Consider the following 25,788-nt stretch of genomic DNA (forward strand, 5'->3'; position numbering starts at 1 on the left):
CTATACTATACGCCTGAATTCTATAATAGGTATGTACTGGATTTTTTAAAATCTCCCTATTGTTACAAGATCCAACAACTATGTCACAACATATAGTATACAGATACTAGCCATTTTGCTCAATGGCTAATCTAATCATGTCAAAGTGGTTTATGATGTGTGTATGTTTGTACGTCAAGGCTAGAGGAGTGGCGAGCATGGAACATAATACGACACAAATTTGTGACAACTCATTTAGAAAGCTACACACAGGTAATTTGTGAGACGATAGAATACTGGAAGTTATATTAATAGATATTAGATTTTTTTTATTTTTAATTCAATTCAATTTACATAATTTTCAAATTATATATTGCATTTTACAATGTACAGTAAGGTAATTCAGTAACTTAGTCACCTCAATCATTATAATCTAGGTACAATGTCAATCCTGTCGGGCATTGCAATTTAAAATACGAATTAGATTAAATAAATTACGAATATCAAATTATGAATTACAAAATTAAAAATATCCAAATAAAATATCAGGAACGGCAAACGGATTACAGATGATTTATAATTTGTGAGTCTACATTTAGAAGAAGAAAGGTTAGATATTTAATTTGTTAGTATATAAAACAATACTAATTAAAACACGCCAATGCCTCATTTTACCCATTTTTCTTTCGCGGGTCTACCGGAAAAATATTGGATGAAAGTAGAAAGTATTTACATGCTACATTGTGTACATAAATAAATAGATTAAAAAAAATGTACCGTGTTGTGAGTACCTATATCAAGGAAAAATAAAGTTACCTATATTTTTGAATTATAAAAAATAAAATTTCTTTACTTATTGCTTTTAAAACAACCGTGACATTGAACTTCCATGAGATTCCAATGAAGTTTTCATAAAATATATTGAATTATATCAATCGCGTGAATCAAGGTTTTGTTTGCTTAATTTATAAGTTTCCTGAGCTTGAACCTTATCCGTATTAAATTGCATAATATTTTTTACACATGATTACTTTCCTCTCATGTCGGATGGATTTAAAATCCATCCGATATGAGAGGAATGTAATAAGTATAAAGATCAGGTACTTCTGATAAAATCATGCCTGGAGTTACGGCCAGTATAAGTGTCGAAACTAACCTTGGATCCCATCTTTTATAGCTGGGGAAGTAACCAAGTTACCTGAGGGTGAGAGACTATATAGTTAAGCACAGTGGTCATGTTACGACAACGCGCTAGGTTAAGGTTCGGTTCGGATATGTGGATTTGGAAATTTAAAAATTATTATAATTAGTTTTATATAGTTTTTCCAAATTAGCATTATTATATTTTGATATACATTATACTAATATTATAAATGCGAAAGTTTGTTAATCTTTCACGCAAAATCTACTGAACAGATTGTTATTAAATTTGGTACTCGGGTAGAATATAACCTGGAATAAAGCGTACTTTATATTCCAAAATTCCCACGGGAGCGAAGCCGTGGGCGCAACTATTATTCTTATATTACGTCGTATTGCCTATAAGAGTCGAAAAACTCATCCAAACCTATGAGAAATTAATTTTCCCGCATCTCTTCATCATCATTCGACGTCGAATAAAACCGGTAATGATTTTATTCGACGTCGAATGATAATTTCCTCATTCATCGCACAGGTTTCGTAAAATAAACTACTAATCCTACTTCTCACTAATTATAAGCGAAAGTTTGGATGGCTGTGTGTGTATCTGAGGACGTATCTACTTAACAGATTTTTTAAAAATCATTAGTTTATTTGTATTCCAAAATTCCATTTCTAATTATCTATCTCTACAATAATTCTTCTAGAAATGTTATAGTGACATGTGTGAGTTCGAGCGTATTTGTGATACATTTAGATGAACGAAACAACCACGATAGATTTATTTTTTAGTAATAATTATCCAGAAAATCCCGGTTATAATTACAGGTGGACTATTCATCGTCATAGCTGTATGCCACGCACTGGAATATTTTATTTCAACATAGCAGTGACGACTGGGTGGAACCCTAAGTACTTTATGGTAATTAAATATGATCATTATGTGGGGGAAGAAAGTACCGATTACGTCACTTGAATTTGAACTACTGTGAAACGCAAACGGTAAGATTTAGTTTTTGGAAAAGAGGTTTAAATAAGTGATATATATTTTTTAATATCGTTCAATAGTTTATTACGTAGTGTTGGTAGACAAAATTTACCTTTTAGAATCGTTTTAGTATCAAGCAGGACAGCTTAGAATAAAAAATAATAATTCATTTTTTTTACTTTTTAATTTTTGTCTTCTGTGTTTTGGCAGATTGATATGGATTTTAGTTCATTTATTCATACTGTTCATTGGCTTTTATATTTATTTTCGTGAGATTTTACGATTAGAGCTGCAGTTTGCAATCCGAGTTATTTCTGTTTCAAGTGAAATAACCAGAACAGTTACGTGCTAGTTAAGTTTTATCGACTAAACATGCCCGTGAAGGCATAAAGTACTTATTGCTTACCCATGTTTATGTGACTTACAATTCTAGACGACTTGTGTATTTTTAGGTAAGAAGTTAAAAAAGTAATATATTTTATTCGATCTAACTTAACAATAAAAAGTTTATATTCCTAAAAAACTAATTGTCAACTACCTCGATTTTACTTTGTAAATTACAAAAAATAATTTCGTATGAAACTTGACAAGAATCTTGACCGTAACTAGACATCTAAATCCAAAATTATCACTGCAATGTCGCACCCGCAATGCGATTTAAAAATAATAATGATCGCGCCACGAACTTAAACATTTATGTAGGTACTTACTTTTATATTAATTCCAGAAACAGATGTCGGGGTCACATCGATCGTCATTTTAAAATTTTAATTTAAATATCGAATCCGCGTTTAAAATTGGAAGCGACCGCCGCGCCGCGCACGGGACAACGACTGAAACGGCTGAAACTGAAAATGCGCCTCCTAAAATAGAAGGTATTTATTTGTGTCCGCTTTTAGCATTCCGTATAAAAGGGCTTTCTTATAAAATAATAAAATGCGACGACATATAAAATGCCTATTGTTCGATTTTCAATTATTTTGAATTTGGCCTAGTTTTAGCTACAATTTATACAAAGAAAACCGAATCGTGATTATTTTCTTTGCTTTGAATGAATACGCAAAACAACTATTTTCAACACATAGCTCTTTGAATACAGGATTGAAAGAGTTTGCCATTAAATAAATTGGAAAAGTTTCAGTAGGTACAGTCATATACCAATTATTTTTAAACTAAACGAACAAAGTAATGAATTTTAAATCAAAGTAAGATTGAAAGTTGCACTCTCGATGTTATTAAACCCATGAACGGCTACACTGCTTTTTGTGTGATACATGTATCTGCCATAGCGAGAAAAACCAGAAAAATGGGAAAAGCGACGAGATCAATCAACTTTCCCACAACTTGGCGTAAATTGAGCAGTCATTGTCCATTTAAGTTGTAATAAAAGTGGGGGAAAGAAATCCCTTTGTGCGTTTTGTTATTTCAAGCGCAGCGCGATTTTTTAAATTCGATTTCATTTACTCATTATGTCCTCATTATGTCATTTTGATTGAGACAAAATTTTGTACACGCGTTTAGTTTGGATGACAATGCAATAATATGATAAGTATGACCAGATAGTGCACCCAGGAATGACTCCGGGCGTGGGAACTCCTCAACGGTATACTGCACGGACATGATTTTTTGACAAACATTGAATGCAATAAGATCTCTCCGACAACAATAAAAACTTGTGTAAAAATGACATTTATACTGGAAATACTCTTTTGTTTTCTGTGCAACCGCACAGATTATATAAGATAACTATTTACAATAAGCAGTTTCCTAATTGCTATGTTTCAATGTGGGGAAAAGGTTTTTGCACTTTGACACACATGCATTTCAAATATAATTTTACAGTCTAAAAAAGTATGAAAACTGTGTGGCTTGTCAATTTAAAGTGAGAGAGTGAGATAGCTTCTTCTCTGGCGTGTGGTTCCGCACTAGAATAGTACCACTCCATATCATGACGAGGCAATTAGGGGACACACAGCCTTAATTGCACATTGACAGGCAATAAGAGCATTCCCAATGAAGTTTGACTTGACATTAGGCGTGCGGCCGGTAAAATCATATCCAGCCATAAGTTGGCCACGTTGTTGTTATCAGTATTGCCGCGACCTGGGACTTCTATCGTTTGACTTTATACTTCGAAAGACTTCGCATATCTCTTAAAAGACGAAGCGTTAGAAAGTGGTTACCGGTACATCCGCTGGTCGGTTACGTCAATTTGAAGCTGGTCTGCGTGTAAACTGGACTATATAAATGGGAAATTGATAGTGAGTATATATTATTCAAGACATGCACGTGGCACTTGTTGTACCTATTAGCGTGTTTTAAACAACGATACTGCTGGGACAATGTAATTTGTCCAACATTGCCCATAATATTAACTAACATGTTTAAATAACTAAATTTTACCGCAATTTATAAGTACCATACGATCTTAAAATTATATATTTTATCTATAAAATATATGATATATAATTAAGTGCCATAGGTATAAATTACACATACACACGCATTCAAAAGGTATGTGTCTTAGCTAGCAATAACACTTTTCTTTTTCGTTAGCCATTTTCAGCCATCCTGGCGTTCTTCAACCTTTTCCATCTCTCGGACATTGAGCTCTCTGGATCCAATGTGAGCTGGCTATCTTCACGTCGTCTCTCTACCTTCCACGAGGACGTTTCAGACCACTACGGTTTCCATTCGAAGAGACGCTTGCACCACGACACGACTTTATTTTCGGGCTAAGACAACAACAGTATTGCTGGTACAAAGAATTAATATTATGAATTTCTTAAAAATACAGGATAAAAGTTTATAAATAAATCATTCATTTATTCATTCAAAAAAAAAGCACAGGAGTATCCCCTACTCCTGTGGTAACAATCCCAATAGATATGAGTAACAAACTATGTACTGTATACATAGTTTGTTACTCTTTCACGCAAAATCTACTGGACGGATTGGTATGAAATTTGCTACACGGATACATAGGATTTTTATTCCGAAATTACCACGGGAACGATGGCCCGGGTCGCGGCTAGTATTAAATGATTCAGACGTGTTTACTCAACATCATATGTCAGCAGCATGCCGGTCAACATCGCAATGTTTGATTTGCTAAAAGCCCTAAAACCTTATCAGGTTTCATAAGGACTTCATCATTCACGGATCTTTATGTATACTATTATTATAAGGAGGTAAACGTTTGTGGGTTTGTGAGTTTGTATGTTTGAGGCGGGTAATCTCCGAAACTACCGAACCGATTCCAAAAATTATTTCACCATTAGAAAGGTACGTTATCCAAGATTGCTATCGGCTATATTTTATCTCAAAATTCCTCAATCTAAACATTAAAATTCGGGATTCGAAATTTTTACGAACGCAGAACAATTTTCGATCGGGCTCTAGAATCGACCACACGGGCCAGCTGGAGATTACGTCACAAAACCAACAAACACTTGAGCATCTAACGAGTTAATCAAGGTCGCGGCTACTATAGTAAGCACTGAATTAATTCTAAGACAATAGCACATGTCACACAATAGAATTATTTAGTATCACTGGACAGGCAATGAATTATGATAATCTTCGCGTTATTTTGCAGACTTTTATTATTCTTATTTAGGTGATTTACGGAATCCCTTCCTTCTTCGAGTATGCTATTGTTAACACTGGTTATTAAAGACATCTGACATGACTTTTTCTACTTCTTACCGACATCTAGTGACAAGTAATCGTAAACACAATAGTAAACTAAATAGTCGACCACTTCCTTGACGTCTACAGAGGTTGTTAGACCTGCTGGAACCAGCAAAACTTACCTAAAATCGATGCAAATTACCGCAGTATATTATATTCTTACAGAAGTTGTTGCCTAATAACATTGTTAATTCGCTGCTATTATCGCGTTATCTGAGTTTGTTTACATTTATTTAGTTGTATGGCGATCATTCTAATTTTGTAAGTACTTTTTTTACGCCCACAGATTACATATTTACCTCAAGGTTAAGCCCTAAAAACCATTTATAGCGGATTAGAAAATGGAAGAAAAAAAATTTAAAAATATAACTAAATAGTGTGTTTTGGCGCGCACTGTACAAATTGCATATGACACAATGTTTGTTTTTACATTTAACTGTCTGTGTCATCGTTTAACGATTATGCAACGTATCAGAATGATCATTAGTGTCAGTGGGTTATGTTTATGACTACATCGACTATACTGCCATTTCTGTTGTAAGTAACACATAATAAGTTAAAATTAAATATTAAAACTAAATTATAAATACTAAATTAATTTGAATAAAAAAATTATACTAAATCGCCGTCGGCGTGCAATAAAATTCCCAGAAGGCTGGCGACATTTTCTCTTTGTATGGCCAAACTCAATCGTTGACCAAAATAGTCACCAACCCTTGGGTCCCCGGAGACATCGACCAGGCATGCTGAAATTTCTTTGTAAAGCGTTTTTGCATCCGCACCCCAAGGTCCCAGGGTCTCTACAGCGAAAGGCGTAAATATATATACATAATATGGCTCTCCTAGACGAAGTGAATTAGGTAGATGAATTTCGATATTAAAGCAAGTTTTTTTTACAAAAATGACACTTTTGCCACAAGCTTTAATTGTCGTTCAAGAGACCCTTGTTACATCCAACGCGTGACAAAAAAATTATGTCCGTGCTGTAAACCGTTGAGGAGTTACCTTGTTGGGAGCCGATCCTGGCTCTCCTGCTTATCATAATAATGCATTGTCCACTGAGCCACGTGTAATTATAAACGTGGCTCAGATGGCAATGCATTATTACCGTGTGCTATTTAAATCATAATTTTATTTTCTCTCTAAATCATCTAATCATCAAATGATGACACGACGAGACAATTTATATTCAGGTCATTGACCGTTTTTCAGTGAGATTCAGCAACAGACTTTTTAGTATAGTGTGTGGTCCTTTTGTCAGAGTATTGTGTAAAATTCTAAAGATGTTTTAAATGAAGTACTTTCCCTACTTTGCGGGAAAGTGTGTGTATCCTTGTGAATGTAGATGAAGAACAATCATTTGCATACTCATTGTTTATAGTTAGTGACGTGAATAATTTGAACGTATTCGATCTCATGTAACATTTGCTAAACAATAGAAGTAATTTGTCCAAAGGAAATATATCTTAATCGAGTCTAGTTCAAATTAGAAACGAGAATTTATAATGAACATAACAATTGTTAAGAAAATAAAGAAACTAACATTCATATATAAATATTTAACGTGGTACACAAATATTAAAATCGATCGATTTTTCGAAATCGTGTAACGTACACCCTCAGAAAGTAACACGTCCAAACATTTATCAAATTGGGATTATTAGGAAATACAATTTCTTAATATCCTCTCGTCGATCAAGGCGACTGCCTTGGCAGCTGATAGGCAAGAACAGCATTCCCAAAGAGGTTTAACGTCGTCGTAAACCGCCTAATCGTCAAAATGTACAATTTTATTTTTTAAACTAACTCCGGGCGTGGCAGTTTCACAGCCCCAAATGCAACGCGAACACGAGGATGAGAGAAAATTTAATCCATTTCTACAGTTAGTCACACAGCAACATATATAGCCGAGCGTCCCTGACTCCCAATTATCACGTCTGCGATAATATCTCGCTTGGTTCAGAGAGGCCGCCGACACTCAGCCGCGAAACGATCATGTATGGCGGACCACACGCATTGCTTGTTATTGGATGGTGTGGTTCCCGCCTTAGGATATGACCACTCCATATCCGTTGCGATGGCGATGAGGGAGAAAAGGCTGGTGATGAGCAATTACAGCAATCCCAAATAGGGTTAACGTGAGCAGGTGACTCAAAGTATCAAAATGTTCTTTTAAATGTACAGTTTTTATTTCGCTAGTGTGTGACGGTACCTATAAATATTCTTTGTTGCCTTTAGGCTACTTCTTGGGTAAAAACTGCACTGGTTTCATTCGATGCTGTGTGCTTTCAACGTCATGGTTCCTCCTCCATCATCAAGAGCATCAAAGCTACAAACTACTAGCATTTCAAAAAGCATTTGACTTAGAATTTCGTAGCAAAACTTAAAACTATGTTGTAACTATGCCAGTTTCCTGGTTGCATCCGTGGGAACCGTACAAAATAAACAGAGTGTAGGTACCTACCTAGTGCAGGAAACGTGTCATTTCATTCGTAGCTCATTCCGTAATGGGCCTACTTGTCAGTGTATGCCATTTCCCATTTAGCACCAGTTTAAATAATATTTATTCTTTCATTTATTTATTTTTTAACGCGAAAACAAAACATAACGCTTACGGGGATTTTTTAAATTTAGTTTTTGTATTTTATACACAGGCAACTAACCCTATTGTGATAAGAAACTTTAGTAGTATTTATTCGTAGTAATCACATACTAAATATTAATTATATTAACCTTTGGCTTATTTTGTACTCGATTTGTAAACATGTCCGTATTAATATTATAAATGCGAAAGTCTGTCTCTGTTCTGTTCCGCTTTGACGGCTAAACCGCAATACCAATTTTGATACAATTTGGTATGCATGTACTTAAAGAACCTCATTCAAATATGAACTTTTTTTTTCAAAAATCAAATCCCAATTGACTAGGAGGGAAATTTTGTATGAAAATCATGTCTGTTCCGTTTTCAGAAAGAAATTACACGCGGGCAAAGCCGCGGGCATAAGCTAGTATTGTATAAATCACTTTAAAAGTATTGCTATCCTTATATTCAGTAAATAATAATTACTCATTTCTCAATCAACCGCTGCCTGGTTGACTCGAAGAGATAGATCCCTTCATGGGATAAGTCCGTCGTTGTTTATTTACATAGCATTGTATTTTTTGTACAATAAAGATATTACAACAAACAAACATCCCATTACATAAATATTATTAACTTCATCAAGGCATGTGAGTTATATAAGACCGAAGCAATGACGAGACTCATAACACTTGATAAACTGGCTCAGACGTGAGTACGTATTTGTAATTCGTGGCTCCGACTTAGAGAGTCGGCTGAGTAAGAAACCGGGAAAATGCTCAGATGAATGAGAACGAAACGAGAATGATTTCAAAATGTCATATCCGATGCCTTTAGGTGACTTGAATAAAAAAAGACACCATTGTTCGCAATGAAGTCTGATTGAAATTCTTAGAACCCTTGACATGCCAATTTCACAGTATTTGGTAATTTTAGTATTGTTACGTAAAATATATTTTAAATACTTACCTATTACGTAATACGCCTTCACGGCACTCGAAACGATTTCCACTTCGGGTGGAATAATAAGAAACTAAATCAAGGTCACCAAGTTAGATTTCTGTGCCCTTTGGGAAACCAGTGGATATTGATCTTTACGCTGCTTATGCGTAGGCATGTCGCACGAAGCAAAAACATAGGGGAGAAGCCATATTGCATTTTCTCTAACAAAAGTTGTTTGGTGATACGCGGGGTTGAGGTAGACGAGTGGGGAAGCGATTCCGCCATGGCTCCATCTGTGATGTCTGCGCACCTTTCATTAAAGCCGTGGACTTGAGCTGTGGCAAAAGACACTAGGACATAAAGACTGTGGTGACCACTTTACGCTGAATAGGCGAGCTTGTAAAGGTAATTGGCGATCTGCCAGTAGTCTAAGGTACCAGGACAGCAACAAAAAGCAATAGGTATTCTGTTGACTACCAGAATAATGAAACTATATATTTAAAACGACTTTCTACACATACCAGTTAAATGAGTTGGCGTGTGTTGGTGGCAGTTATTTCAAAATTATTGACTAAATATACTCGATAATGAGTTCTTTAAATTGCTGTCTGTGTTGCTGTATGTATGAGAGTCTTAAGTCTAGGTGAAAGACCTTTTGTACCAGCGGTAATGATTGAAACATTAAATTGATGAGTAAACGTGAACAAAACTGCTTCCGAATAGACACCTTTTACTGATGGAAAAAACGCTATTGCTGAATTGTGACATGAAAATGACTTTCGAAGAACAATAATGATCGCCGAGTCAAGTATTTTTGGAATTATTTTACAGAAACTGAATTTTCCGTTCGTTGGCCTTGACAAACTGTAGACAATTTAGGCCTAATGTTTTTATAATTATGCGTGATGTGCTTCGTTAAATGCCTCGTCAAAGTAAATTGTCTATAAGTTTGCTAGTTTAAATTCGCTCATTTGTAGGAAAGTTTTAATTACCGTTTCCGTTGTTTGAAATTAGGCAGATGTATAATAATTTATTCAAAACTGAACGGTGTACTTACTGCACTAACCCTATTCTTCGCAAAAAAGTTAATGTATCTATACTTTGACGACCTCGGTGGCGGAGTGGTAAAGTTCTTGCCACTGAACCGAGAGGTCCTGGGTTCGATCCCCGGTCGGGTCATAATGGAAAATGATCTTTTTCTGATTGATCCGGGTCTTGGATGTTTATCTATATATGTATTTGATGTAAAATATAGTATCGTTGAGTCAGTATCCCATAACACAAGTCTCGAACTTACTTTGGGGCTAGCTCAATCTGTGTGATTTGTCCTAATATATTTATTTATTTAAACTATAATATGGTTTTACAAAATTTTACATTGACAGAACGAGACAAAACATATACCTACCTACTTTAACAACTTATAACAGGGTAGTATATCAACAACATAAAGTTGAAGATCGTAAAACAGCTAAAAGAATTCTTGACCTAAAATCGAGTCACAATATTACAACTATAAAAAAAATGGATTATATATTTGGCAGCTCTAACCTCGTCAATCTCATTTTACTGTGTTTAAAATATCGGTATCTACTTCCCTATTCATAAGTGTAGCTATGCGAATATTATTTTAAAGTTGTCGATGTGAATGGGGGTCTAAATCTCCTCGCCACATGTTGGGCTATTCTTACCCCGGATACGGGGACGTCCCCTCGCCACAAGTCGTAAAATTTATGGGTTGACTGACGTGAGTAAGCCCAGTTAAGTGAAAGTATGACGCTTCGCCGATGTACAAGTGAGTAACCCTTCAGTATACTAGTTGTAGGTACGTTAGTTTCACTCTTGTTGGGATGCTACCGTTGTGCCGTGCCGTGCACGATGGACTTGCATCAGCATTGGTGCACTGGAGATTAGATCTTCATTAATGTGGCTAATTTTATCATAAACAAATATTTTTTTGCAAATTAGACTAGTATTTCCAGCGAGTTAAAATCGGTTAAAGATAAGTTTGTTATCAATCAATTGGTACGAGTGCGTGTGAATTTATTTTGCCGTTATGTATATCTATTGAATGTAGTTTTAGAGTTTATCGCAAACAGACGCAGACAGATAATATGTAATAATTACAGTACAGCTAAACCCCGACATACGACTAGATCTAGGTGCAGCCAGTCTAGTCTAGCCGTATTTCGGGCATTAGCCTAACATATATGCAAAATATTCCCAAAATGATGACAAAGAACTTGTGTTTTTGCTATTCAACACAAGATTGTTTTGTATACAAATATCACAGTATTCATCTGAAAAGATTCTTCACATTGATTCGAAGAAACTCACCCATAAACAAATATTTACGCGTATTGCGAAAACTAGTGAACTTAGGTACCTATGGTATCTGCTCGTATTGTATGGGATAGGAGATATTTTCACAGGCAGTTTTCACATTCATGACAGATTATCTCCAGGACTGCCCTGGAGCTGGTACGGCCACGTCTTGGGTAAACCGACGCACTAAACAAATACTTGGCTATGCCACAGATTAAATAATACCGCTATGCTATTCGCACCTGGGCCTGGCTGAAGGCACTAACATTACAAGTGCTGGCGCTGGCAGAAGCTTATAAGTTGGCTTGATGTTAACAAGGAGGATGTGCGTGCTAATGGTCTGACTACTAAGGATGCCGAGGATCGTGCCAAGTTGAGAAGACAAAGTAGGAAAGCTGTCCCTGGGCTTCGACGCTTAGTGGCGACGAAGAAACCGGAAAATTCTCAGTGAGAGAGATAAAGAGAAAAACACGAGTTTGGTACTTTTGCGCGCAAGACACATGCGTAAAAGATTTCGCGCAATCACTTGCGCGAATAGAGACTTGCGCACAAAGAAACTTGCGCGCAAAGAAAGGTGCGCGAAAGCACTTGCGCGCTAGAAACTTGCGCGATAGAATTTGCGCGCAAGAAACTTGCGCGAGAGAAACATGCGCTCAAGAACTTGCGCGAAAGAAACTTGCGCGCAAGAACTTGCGCAAAAGAACTCGCGCGATAGAACTTGCGTGCAAGAAACTTGCGCGTAAACAACTGGCTCGTCCTGATATGGAAAAACACTACTACCTTTACAGTATTTTATTGTCCATACCGGTGTCAGATTTGATTGTCGAAAAGTCGCATAAAGACATTTGATACGACTTTAATGAATACCGCTCTCTAGTGCCAGTAGATGCATGATGATGATGTACCTACCTACCTACAAACTCAAGCTTTTAACAGTCTGCCAGAGCATGCCAGAGCGCAGGTCCTTTTTTGGCCAGTCATGAAAAAACTTATCACTTAGGTATGTATTATAATTCAAGGTCGGCTGTTTTAGCACCTCGTTAAATTTCAGCTATAATTTTGTACGAAGCAATTATGCCGCTAATTGTACTGAATAGCTAAATAGGTACCTATATTTTAAGTAATATATACCTACTTATCGGTAATTTTATAAACTCTGAAAAGCCTTGATTTGCGTCGCAAATTCCTGTGATTTTTTATTAATTTTAAAATAATACCTATTATCAGAAAGATCTTTGAAAATGTGCTGTACCTATTTTATTAATCTACTAGTGGCTTTTCCCGGCTTCACCCGGGTAAAACCATAATAAATTCTGAAACACTAGGTATCTTTTAAAAAAACTTCGTCGCGTAGGTACCTACCTAGGTACATAGATCATAGATGTATTAATTAATACATCTACGCGTCCATAGATGTATTAATTAATACATCTATGGACGCGTAGTAATAAAAGATTTAAGCATACATAAAAGCGACTTCGTTTTAGTTAGGTAGGTATAGATTTTGAGTGATTTGATTAGGTAGGTACCTATCATCCTACCTACTACTACCTACCTATCATCCGCGAAAACCGGCCGGAATTCTATTATAGTAGAGTTAAAAATTGATCGGTAAGCCTATGGACATACTATAACACCTAAAGACTGTAGCCATAGCCATAGGAGAAAACATGGGTGTTTGTTCCCGGCCCTATTGCGCATGTCAAGAACCGGCTGGCAACAGATAGGGGTCCAGCCATACTACATGTAGTACATTGAGGTCATTCACCGAAATGGAAATTAGGTTTCTTTTGCGCCAATTTTCATTTTGGCAACAGTATTTTTGTTTAGCGGAAGTCTAATGAGGTTTCGACAACCAGAAGATATGGCTAAATTGTGATCTTGATTCTGACACAATAAAATGTTGAGTCCGATTTTTTTATTACTATATGTATAAACAAGACTATAGAGTACTTATCAGAGTGTAGGTGTAATAAAAAATGCGAACATGTTTGCATATGTTTTGGTTACTTAATAGGTACTTCGATGTTATATGATATCGGCAATACCTAAGATAAGTTTTGGTGTGCAAATCATAACTCCCATATCGGTGGTAAGTAGGTACCCACTGTACTTCCAGAAAATGAAATTACAGTAGGTACGTACCTTCCACTGGACAACTGGGCGTGTGAAAACTATTGTAGATTAGTAGGTACCTACTCCCATTTTGCACGCACCGGCAGCCAAATGTACAATTAGGTCACGTATTCTTGCTCGGTCCCCTACATTACAATAATAAACATAACCGAATTACAACTAAACTTGAAAATACAGCACACAATTGCCAAGTTAAAGATGTGCGTACGTAACCCAAACCAATTATTTTTTATCACAAAATCTATCAAAACAACAGGTGCGGGTACCAAATTCTTACCTGCAAGTGTATTGGCACTTTTTTCACTGGTGCGTTGCTAGCCATTTTCACAAAACCCAAAAACAAGTCACAGTTTTATTTAGAACACCGGTAAATACGGTATACCGTCGTCACGCGGTTATTTTTGACGATTTTTTTAACATGTAGCACGAATATCACTAACGACAAGACCCTACGTACTGATTATTTTTATTTTCATTGAGTGCACAAACACTCCCCTCCAATACGCATGCGTACTCTCGCTACGCGCGGTTGGTCCATTGAATAGCACAGAGCACTCACATTTTCATTCATTTAGTAGTTCTTTGTAAAAACTACAGATGTCACTGATTTAAAAGTGTGGTGTAGTTTGTACTAAGTATTTGATTTTTACCTCATTGCTACTTTCTTTACAAAATTACGGTAACGTTTGTACATAAATTAAGATAAAATTAAATTCTAAACTTACACGGCTACATACTGACGAACGAACGAACGAACTCGGACAGATGCCGACACTAATGCATGAACATTGCCTGCTTAGTTTGTATGCAAGATAATAAACCAGCAATGTACACCGAATCCGCCAAAGTTCGGTAAACTGTATCGCGTTAATGTTTAGCCTGCATTGGCTCTGGGTTTCATAAGTAATTAAATATTTCAACTGTATGTACTAATTTATGTGTATTTTATTATATAATGTATGTATTAATTTTGTTTATTTTATATTTTTCATTTAGCCACATTTAGCATTGTAGTCAAGGAGGCGACATGCCCAAAATAGCTAGCTTACTGCGCGATCTAAACGAACAACAACAGATGGCGCTGTAAAGAAATTTCGCAAACGATCATTAGATTGGCGAAGAAAGGAGCTGCTGAACCAAAACATACATTCAATCGAAACATGCGTCGGGCGCTACCGATTTTTGGCGCCCGAATAATTCGCGGCCAGTAAAAATATCTATTATTTTTTTACAAACATTTAATGTGCAGTGTAATAGTGTAGCGATAATTCATACACATGCCCACGTTACATCTAAAACCTGGAATTACGGTCAGTTACTTTATATTTTTGATTTCCCTTTATCCAGACATATTTTTAGGGTTTGCATTAGGTATAAATAGATGGGAATTTGAGCGCTACAAACATTTTATTGGGAGAAATATTGCTGATTCACGTGCTTCTACTTTCATATATTTGCTTGAGAGCTTTCTATCGGGTAAATTGTTGGCCGTGATAATGATCTGTACATACCCCTTGCTTACTCTGTAGTCGGGGTCGTAGGGGGTGGGTGCTGCAAAACACAAACTTACGTAGGTACTTATTGATATTGGCATTTTCGTAATAAGTAGGACTGAAAAGACCATGTAATTAAAACTAAATTCCTGTCGTAGATTCAAATAGAAGATTGTAAGATTTGTAGTAAGTATATAATAAGTTTTGAAAATTTAATTTACACTTAAGTTTAGAAATGAACAATCAAGTAACTTGTACTTCAACACGTACAATCAATACCTTCATTATATTATTTAAAATATCTTTAATTCATTACAGAACTTATTTTAGTGTTTAAAAATATTTATTCAAGTATTTTACTTCCATTACCTTTTAAATATTGCAAAAGTTTATTAAAAATAAAAATATTTTAATATCTTATGTTTATTATAAAATAAGAAATCATTAAAATACTACACACTAAAACATACCTACTTAATTTGTGCATGAGTCTTTGTATGGGTTTCGAGGCATATTTTCGTCACCATAATGTCAACAAACTATGAATATACTTATCAGTGACCTTAACCCTGAGATAAGGTATCTGCTAGTTACAATGTGATGACATAGGTTCCTATCAAGGTAACACTATCCCATGCACGTGACGTGAACTACCTACTTAATTGTGTGGTACTTCATCAGCATTTTCTTTATTATTTTCTTGATCATTTATTTATTTCATATGCAATTACCTTCTCTCACTAGTTGATAAACTAGAGAGCAATATTCGTCACGATGCTTTCACAAAACACACACGTATAGGAATAGTGTAACAAATAATCTATTTTTACAATACATTTTGCTTTTACGAGTATAGTTTGAAATAAATACAAACAGTCCTTAAACAGAACGCATTTTCCACAAAATAACGCAAACGTAATGGCGTTTCTATCACTAAATAATTTAAATTACTTATGTTTAATTTTTATAAAATTATATTTTTGTCGTTAGCCATTGTACTAATCGTGGTGGCGTGATCAAATGCTGACCTTTGATTTATTTATTCAGAAATTTGATCAACACAAGTACTTATTCACGTCATTTTTAATGACATAGTAATTCTCAAAATATTACAAACATAACAAAATATGAGTTGTTACCCGTTTTGTTATATTTGTAATAACTAAACAGAATGAAAACGTGCCTCGTATGGTTCCAAAGTGAACGTAGTGGATAAGATGTATCAGCATAATTAGTGGGGTATCTATTTAGGGTTGGTAAAATATGTTCTTTTCGCAGTCTGACACTTTCTTAATTCTTTTCTGATACTTTCGCCTCAGCCATATTGAACGCAATCCTTTCGTTTCCTTTCCTTTTCCTTTCCTTTCGTCGTTGTTTTAGTTGAGAGTAGACGTGTCGCCTATTTTTATAATAATTCAATATATTTCTTGGTGATGTGTGCAACCGATACAGTGTATTAATAGTATCCACGTAAGTTTCATTATTGCATATTACGAAACCACATAAATTCTAAATCTTCCGCCACATTCCAACGGACTGACAGCCCGCGGAACGACTGAGCGAGCGCGGGGACCTCCCTTCACCTCCGCGAGAAGTCACGGTTGTGATTTTTCGACTCTGTCGCACTCACCGCGCTACACACGCCCAGCCCCACTTGTAGCCCCACCAACACAAGCTACGACGTTCTACGCACACCGAGCTACGAAGCTACGAGTCATAAGCCCCTCCACGAAACGGGTGTCTGCGCGGGCGCGCGGAGTGAAGGACAAGGTCTACGACGATACAACATCTCGTAGCACATAGGAGGAATTGCTACGTTATAGCCTTTGTGTTTTTATCGATTACTTCGTATCGTATAACCGGCTTGCCTCTTCAACAGTGACTTGAATCGTTTACCGTAGGCTTGTATAATAATTTGGCCTGCACTCGTCGTGTCGTACTACTATTATTACCACGCAAACTATGCCACTCTCGCCAGTAACAAAACAGGCTCATAACTTTGGATCAGCTCCGGACATAAGTCAGCATACTCAACACAGTGAAAGTCCCGAAATAGATTCAGTAACGTACCGATCAAGTAAAAGAAAACGATGCGATTGCGGTTCCAACTTTGAAGCCAAAATTGACCAGTTCATCAGTTCAATTACTGAATGGAAGCAAACTACAGATCAAAATTTATCAAGTATTAAATCTTGTATGATTGAGTTGCAACAGCAGAGCAGTCATCTGATTGCATCTAATACAGAAATTAAAAAATCTATTGACTCCTTGTCAGTGAAATATGAAGATTTATGCACACAACTTTCATCCAATCAAATACAGACCGAGGACTGTTTAGAACGGGTCTCCAGGATCGAACTTTCCACGGAGGAAATTGATCGTACATCTCGCATTGCCAGCATCGAGATTCGCAATCTTCCTCATAACTCGAACTCAACCCCGGAACAACTCCTGTGTATAGCAAATTTGGCTTTTAAAAAGCTTGAGGTTGTGGTATCGTCGGCTGAGGTATTCAATATTCACCATATACCTACTAAGTCGGAACACAAGACTATACTTGTTTCTTTGAACTCTGTTCTTATTAAGAATAAAATATTGAGAGCTTTTCGTCAGTTCAATAAAGCTAATCCCGGCAACGGACTTAACTCCACCATCTACGGACCGGAAGTTCCCAAACAGCCGATTTACATCGCAGAACATTTGACTGCTAAGGCACGCCGTCTCCACTTCCTAGCCCGAGAGTTTGCAACCCAGGAGCAGTATAAATACTGCTGGACCGCCGGCGGCAGAGTCCTCCTGCGCAAGGACGATCAAGCCAAATACATCGTACTCAACTCTGAAGACCACCTGCATTCTCTCAAAAGGAAGTAAAAAAATGCATGTCGTTCCAAAATTAAGTTACACATTCAATGATCTTTACATAATTACATATAAAATAATATACAAGAATATGGGTAAATGTTAATTCTTTAATGTGTTTGTAGTCTCACTTTTCGAGCTGGCAATCATATCACAAGGAAACTTACTTTGGTACTAGCTCGTCCAGTGTAACTTATGATTGCATTATTGTAATTTATAATTTTCACTTTTTCATGCCCAAACCTCTCGTATTACTTGCCTTTAAGTTGTTAAATAACACAGAGCACTCTAGTTTATATTTTTATTATTTTTCAGTATAACATACCTGCACATAAACGTACTTTTTTATTTTACATACCTACACATAAACTTACTTCGAGTAATCAACATGAACAGAAGTAATAACCTACTTGATAACATAGATAGCATATCGGTCGCTTCCTCTTGTACCTGTTTTGCAAATGATGTCAGTCAACGTCTCCCCACTCATAATAAATCTCTTAATATTATAACTCAAAACATCCGCAGCATATCCGCCAATTTCCCCGATTTTCTTGTGTTACTAGAGGAAATTAAAGTCAAACCTGACATTATCATTTTAACAGAATGCTGGCTGGATAGTAATCCTAACATACCCATGCTTGATGGATATTCACATTTTGTCTCCACATCTCCCGCCAATCAAAATGACGGCGTACTTGTCTATTATAACAAACAACTCACTGGAATTGCAACAAGTGAACCACCTATCTCCGAAGCCAGCAGCATTCTAATTAAACAGAACACAGAAACTGCTATCTTAGGTATATACCGACCGTGTGCATTTACAAATTCTGATAACTTTATCCAATCCTTACATGCTTCTCTCACATCGTTGAAGTTATTTAAAAATATCATTATCATCGGAGATATAAACATTAATATTTCTTTACATTCTCAAGACGACGACAGTGAAACTTATTTGAACATGTTGGCTCACCACGGTTTGCTTCCGGCTCATTCCTATCCCACTAGAGGTTCGAATTGCCTAGATCATGCCATACTCAAATCTTCCCTGCCCGCCTACTGCTTTGTAGTTGAATCTACCATCACTGACCACCAAGCCGTCTTACTGTCTTTATCTAATAGCAAATCTTCTACTCCACGTCCTCCCTCTAAACTTGTCGACTACAAGGGTCTAAATAGTGCTATTGAACGCACAGATTTTTCTCCAATACTCAAATCTACCAATCCTGAACTGGCTACTAACTTACTTATTTCCACTGTCCAGTCTTTAATTTCCCAACACACTTCTAGCGATACCCTCCCCCGTCGCCGTAGAATTATCAAGCCGTGGATCACACCAGGGTTACTTAGATGTATCCGCAATAGGGACCGTCTCTATAAAAAAACGAGAAGTAATCCGACTCACGAGGTATACCGCACGACATACGCCAGATACCGTAATTTTTGCTCTAAAGTCCTTAAATCTGTGAAACGGTGTTACGAAAAAGAATTGTTGAAGAAGGCAGGTTCTAACTCCAAAGCCCTTTGGACTGCCATTAAAGATGTCACTAACTCTTCCAAATCCTCTTCCTCGGCCTCGGAATTATTATCTGTTATGCCTTCACCCGACAGCTCACTGGCTCATGTCAACTCCTTTTTTGTTAATGCTGGCAAACATCTCGCAGAAGATATTATAAAGAACAGCCAGCCTAATACCACCTTACCTCCAGTTAACTCGTCGGCTGCTGGTTCTCCAACTGCTTCTAAATGCTCATCATTTGTCCTGTTGGAAGCCACATGCGATGAAGTCGGCTCCATCGTAGACTCCCTAAGAGAAAACTGTGCTGTGGGCTGGGACAGAATACCTATGTCCCTTATTAAAAGACACAAGATAGTTTTCCTCCCTTTAATCACCCACATCTGTAATCTTTCGATGTCCACTGGAACATTTCCGACTGCATTCAAAAGAGCCCTGGTTCACCCCATACATAAAAAGGGTGATCGCAACCAACCCGATAATTATCGACCTATATCGATTCTCACAGCCCTATCAAAAATCCTAGAACGTCTTATTAACAACCGTCTCATGTCTTTCCTGGAGTCGCAATCAATACTGTTCCCGAACCAACATGGCTTTCGAAGCAGAAAATCTACCAGCAGTGCTGTTCACGAGCTCACAGACTATGTTGTTCGTAAACTTGATGAAGGCCACAAATGCTTAGGCATATTTCTCGATTTGGCCAAGGCCTTTGACACGGTTTCGACTGACATTCTTCTAAAAAAGCTGGAATCGATTGGTATCAGAGATATCCAGTTGAGACTGTTCCAGAGCTATTTTACTGGTCGAGTACAGTCGGTTGTCGTGGATGGTCAAGTAAGTTCAGATTTGCCAATTCTTTATGGTGTTCCCCAGGGTAGTATACTGGGACCTACTCTCTTTTTGGTATATCTGAATGATCTTTTCTCATTATCCATCCCCCACTGCAAGATCATCTCCTATGCCGATGACACCGCTCTCTTGTTCTCGGCCAAAACTTGGGAGAGTACTTATCTGCTAGCGCAGAGCGGTTTTGAAATTGTCTCCAATTGGCTTCGTCTCAACCTCCTTTCTCTTAACATCGCAAAAACTAAGTTGGTCAACTTTTCAATTTACAACCTTATTTACCAAAATCAAATTTTATCCAGGCAGCGCTTGATCGCACATACCCACCCTAGTTCTACTCCCTCTACCTGCTCCTGTCCCTCCTTGACCCCCTCTGACAAAGTAATGTATTTAGGAATAATTATAGACAAGAATTTAAATTTTAAAGAGCACATAAATGTCACTTCAGGAAGAATCCGCAGGCTTATGTTTGTTTTCAAACGTTTAAGGCATGTTGCTGATCCCCATGTAGTAAAAATGGTATATTTTGCACTCGGGCAATCTTTACTAACTTACTGTCTCACTATTTGGGGTGGAGCTTGCAAAACAGTCTTGATTAAAGTAGAACGAGCGCAAAGAGCCCTACTAAAAGTCTGCACGTTTAAACCATTTTTATTCCCGACAAATGAGTTATATCAATATTGTCAAGTTCTTTCTGTTCGTCAGTTATACATATTATACACCATCCTACAACAGCACACAATTACTCCTTTTAACCCCAATTTACCTCTGCGAAACCGTATTGTAGCCACCTCCTCTGTTTTCAATACACGATTTACCCACCGCTTTTTCTGTTTCTCAGGTCCATTCCTATATAATAAACTCCAAGCTTCTCTGCACATTTTATCTCTTTCGAAATTCTCCTGCAAACAACTAATCTTTAAATACTTACTCAACCTAAACTATGAAGAAACGGAAAATCTCTTGGTCACCCTTCAATAAACTTCTCTCACTAACGTTAACCATATACCTATTATTATTTATTTTATTTATATGGTTATAGTACATAATTTATCTCCATCCTGCTAACGATATGCACATATTAATATTGAATAAATTGAGTGCCTCATGTTATTAAAGAGTCTACTTTCTTCACATTGTTACTGTTAAAATAATATGAAACTATACAATGTACTGATATTATAGTAAATTAGAAATACGAAGGGAGCACTGGAGAACTGTAACACAGGCCCCGCCTTCATCAGTCTCCAGTCTTCTACAATCGTATTTAAGTATGTTTATTTATAACTGTTACTTTTCTGTATTTCCCGTGTACGATTGTTGAAGAGAATAAATAATTTTTTACTTTTTACTTTTTTTTTAATCATATCCGTATTTCCTTCAATCTTCTACTTTTTTGCCATTCAATTTTAGAACCTGTATGATCCTGATGTCTTTATCTGGCTATCTCATAAAATGCCCATTACTACCAACACATTAATAACAACCCTGCACAATAGTTGGCTATTGGCTATTACTTCGTGGCGTACAGTTTAGTTAAGGCGACTAAGGCGCTATCTCAACGAGGGAGAGAATCGCGGCGATATTATCGTCGTGCCACGTAGGTACCTATTTCTATACACTTTCTATGCTGCTGTCTCCACGAGGGAGAGGAGAGTGGAGACAGCGCAATAGAGAGTTTATAGAAATACGACGATAATATCGCGCTTCTCGTCGCGATTCTCTCCCTCGTATGGAGATAGCGCCCAAAGGACTAATTACAAGCCTTAACAGTTAAAAGTATGGCTATACTTTGGCTAGCCAAATGTATAGATAATATTTTCTGTGATTGTACTGTTTCTGAAGGAAAGCTGTTCGCCTGTCTGGGGTCTGACCACCTGGGCCAACAAGTGTCACTTATTCGTAACGAAGAGTCTAACCTTATCTCCGCTCCTGTAATCCGTAGGCCGTTAACTAAGTACCGCAAAATGCGTTTTCGCGAAACCATAAATAAGAAATTGCCTGAATTAGATTTAACTAAAAATCCTAATGAACATTATAATAAGATTTTTAATACAGTGGAAACAGAATTCAAAAAAACTTTTCCTCTTAAGACCTTTAATAATAAAGTGAAACTTAAATTTTGCGATTGGGCTACAAATGGTATTTATATTAGCAGAAACAAGTTGTATGAACTTTATGGTCAAAAACAGTATAATTTTAATGCGGAATTTATATCATATGTTAAACGTTACTCTAAAACTTTTAAAAAGGTATGTTCAACAGCAAAATCTTTATATTTAACTTATAAAATAAAAAATTCTAATGACAAAATCAAAACAGCTTGGTCAATCATTAATAAAGAAACCGGCAAGTTTAACCCACGCGACAACAATATTTCTTTAAAAATTGGTGATAAAACCATTAATTCAAATGACGAAGTGGCCAACGAATTCAATAACTTCTTTGCCAATATTTCTAAAAATATTACGGGCTCCCTTTCGTCTTGTCCCAGTGCTGCAGATGATTTATTAAAAAGAAATGCCTCAGATCCTAAATCTACCTTCCGATTTAGACATATTTCTCCTGAAGAATTATTATCTGCTTACAAAGCACTCAACATGAAAAATACAGAGGATCTGTGGGGTATATCTGTCTCAGTGCTTAGCACTATTATTGATCTGATTGCTCCCCACTTAACTATTATATTCAATAATTGCATCTCAGATGGAGTTTTCCCTGACCTCATGAAAATCAGCAAAATTATACCTCTTTTCAAACAGGGCGCTAAAAACGATCCCACTAATTACAGACCCATTTCTATTCTACCTGCATTAAGTAAAATTTTTGAAAAGCTAATTTTAACTCAATTAGTTTCTTATTTTAACATAAACAAAATATTACACAATAGTCAATTCGGTTTCACTAAAGGTCGTTCCACTACTGATGCAGCAGCCACTCTAGTTGGAATTATCAATGATGCTTGGGAAGCCGGACAGGATGTTATAGGTGTATTTTGTGACCTTTCAAAAGCTTTTGACTGTGTCGACCACAACATACTGAAAAATAAGCTTAAATTCTATGGTGTCACTGGAGCGGCCCTTGATGTACTATCTTCTTACTTAGACAATAGAACTCAGAAAGTAGAAATTAATAGAGCAGCCTCTAACAGCGCTCCTGTGCACATGGGCGTGCCTCAAGGCTCCATTATTGGTCCTTTTCTATTTCTAGTTTATATAAATGATCTTCCTTGTCTTGCCCAACAATTGTGTGATGTAATTTTATTTGCTGACGACACGTCACTACTGTTTAAAGTTGATAGAAAAAGTAGAAATTATAACAATTATAACAATGTAAGCAACATTATGTCACTTGTGCTTGAATGGTTTACAACTAATAACCTGGCTTTAAACACAGACAAGACCAAGTGTATTAAGTTCTCTCTTTCAAACGCACCCCAACTTGATATTCCTTTAGTAGTTAATGGTAAAGTATTAGAATGGGTACACAGTGCCAAGTTCTTGGGCATTACTGTGGATAGTAAGTTTAAGTGGGATAAACATATTGAAATCACGGCCAAAAAACTTAGTTCGGCAGCTTTTGCAGTGAGAAGGATCAGACAGTGTACAAACATCGAAACAGCTAGGCTCGTGTATTACAGCTACTTTCATAGCATAATGTCCTACGGATTATTGTTATGGGGTAATGCAGCTGACATAGGAAAAATTTTTGTTTTACAGAAACGAGCAATTCGTTTTATTTATGGGCTTAAGCCACGGGATTCCTTGCGAGAATTATTCAAATCGATAAATATTATGACTGTTGCATCTCAGTACATCTTCGACGTACTTATTTTTGTTAAATCTAACTTACACCTGTATAAAACATTGAGCGATGTTAACAGTGTAGTCACTCGTAATAGGCATAAACTTTGTATGAACAGATTCCGACTTAAAAAGGTTAGGCGGTCTTTCGTGGGTCAAAGTGTTAAATTGTTCAATAAACTCCCTGTAGAGGCTATTAACTTGCCAATGCCAAAATTTAAATCATATATTAAAAATGCTTTAATGGCTAATGCTTATTACACGATTAGCGACTATTTAAATGATAAAAAACCTTGGACCCTTCCTAAAACTTCCACCTCTCACACTTGATTTTAATTTTTTTTTTATTATTATTTATATATTTTCTTGACATGTTTATTACATATATTTTGACATTTATTGTAAAACATATACGTGATTTGTGATCTCCAAGTGTCTGAAAGTAACATAGGTATCTATTATGTTAGATTATGGAGATCGAGTATGTCATGCACATTCAAATGGTCAAACCGGTAGCGGCATCGTGGATCGGGTCGGGAGGTTCCCTCTATTGTGGTTGAGCTTCGCGATGGCTGACTCACGCGTCAACTCGTGAACGGGTGCTGCCGGGGGAACTGGTCAGCTCGATCTTTTATTAAAAGTTTTTTTTTTTTGTTTGGTTAATTATACATATATATATATAAGTATATATATATTTTCCTTTCATCGGCACTTGATCACAATCATAATATGTTTCAGTATACCTTTTGACCATGTACTTTATTATGTACTTAATGTTATATTACTGATAAAAAATTATACATAAATTTATATATAAAAAATGGTAAGCCCTTCTGGCATAATAGGGACCAACACTGTTTGAATGAGTTTCTTTCGGCATTTCTTCTCAGCAGTGGTCGTTCCGAAATGCTAGTAGTTTGTAGCTTTGGTAAACATCATTTAATTTAGATTATGACGTGAAAAAGTGCCTGTGAAGGCCTAATTTCTGAATAAATGATTTGATTTTGATTTTGATTTTGCTATACTTTTACAACCGGTTGTCTGACGTGAACCGTCTTTGGAGCCCCAAAGACGGTTCACGTCAGACAACCGGTTGTAAAAGTATAGCCAAATGTTTAAAATGTTATTGTGTTGATTTTTTACGAGAGAGGATGAGGGCTAGGCTCCATGTTTCCCTTAATCGCCGCCGTACGACATCCACGGGAGGATATGGAGTGGTCCTATTATAGGGCGGAACCACTACACGCTACAATGGCCTCATACTTGCTTGTAAAAATTACCTTTTATATCACTCAACGTAAAACAATATAAAGCTTATAGGATTTTAGAAGCACCCCGAAGCCAAGGTCAGTCGAGATTACTTTTATCAGTAAGTACCGATTTATCGATTGGACCCCTATCTTATCTGTTGAAAAGCTTTCCACTCGAATTCATTCGAACTGTTTGCGTAAAGCATTCTGGTGAAATTGTTAGCTAAATAA

General features: G+C 36.5%; 2 protein-coding genes across 3 annotated transcripts in view; one reads left to right on the plus strand and one right to left on the minus strand.

Moving 5' to 3' along the window:
- CRMP (Collapsin Response Mediator Protein) overlaps positions 1-14,255 on the minus strand; it is a 49,231-nt gene extending 34,976 nt beyond the window's left edge. The window contains exon 1 of one of the 2 annotated variants that reach the window (XM_053762983.1): positions 14,062-14,255. In XM_053762983.1, the coding sequence (XP_053618958.1) occupies positions 14,062-14,106 (45 nt within the window). In that variant the 5' untranslated portion in view covers positions 14,107-14,255. Of the gene's footprint in view, positions 1-2,817; positions 2,949-14,061 lie in introns of those variants that run through there. The other variant, XM_053762982.2, reaches the window with a different exon arrangement.
- Positions 14,256-14,924: 669 nt separating this feature from the next.
- Positions 14,925-25,788, plus strand: part of Nep3 (Neprilysin 3) — a 48,484-nt gene continuing 37,620 nt past the window's right edge. Inside the window, exon 1 of the mRNA XM_053762716.1 lies at positions 14,925-15,094. Within this exon, the coding sequence (XP_053618691.1) occupies positions 15,062-15,094 (33 nt within the window). The 5' untranslated portion in view covers positions 14,925-15,061. The remainder of the gene's footprint in view (positions 15,095-25,788) is intronic.

The sequence above is a fragment of the Plodia interpunctella genome, chromosome 23, assembly GCF_027563975.2.
Source record: "Plodia interpunctella isolate USDA-ARS_2022_Savannah chromosome 23, ilPloInte3.2, whole genome shotgun sequence".
In the NCBI taxonomy this organism is placed as follows: Eukaryota; Metazoa; Arthropoda; class Insecta; order Lepidoptera; family Pyralidae; genus Plodia; species Plodia interpunctella.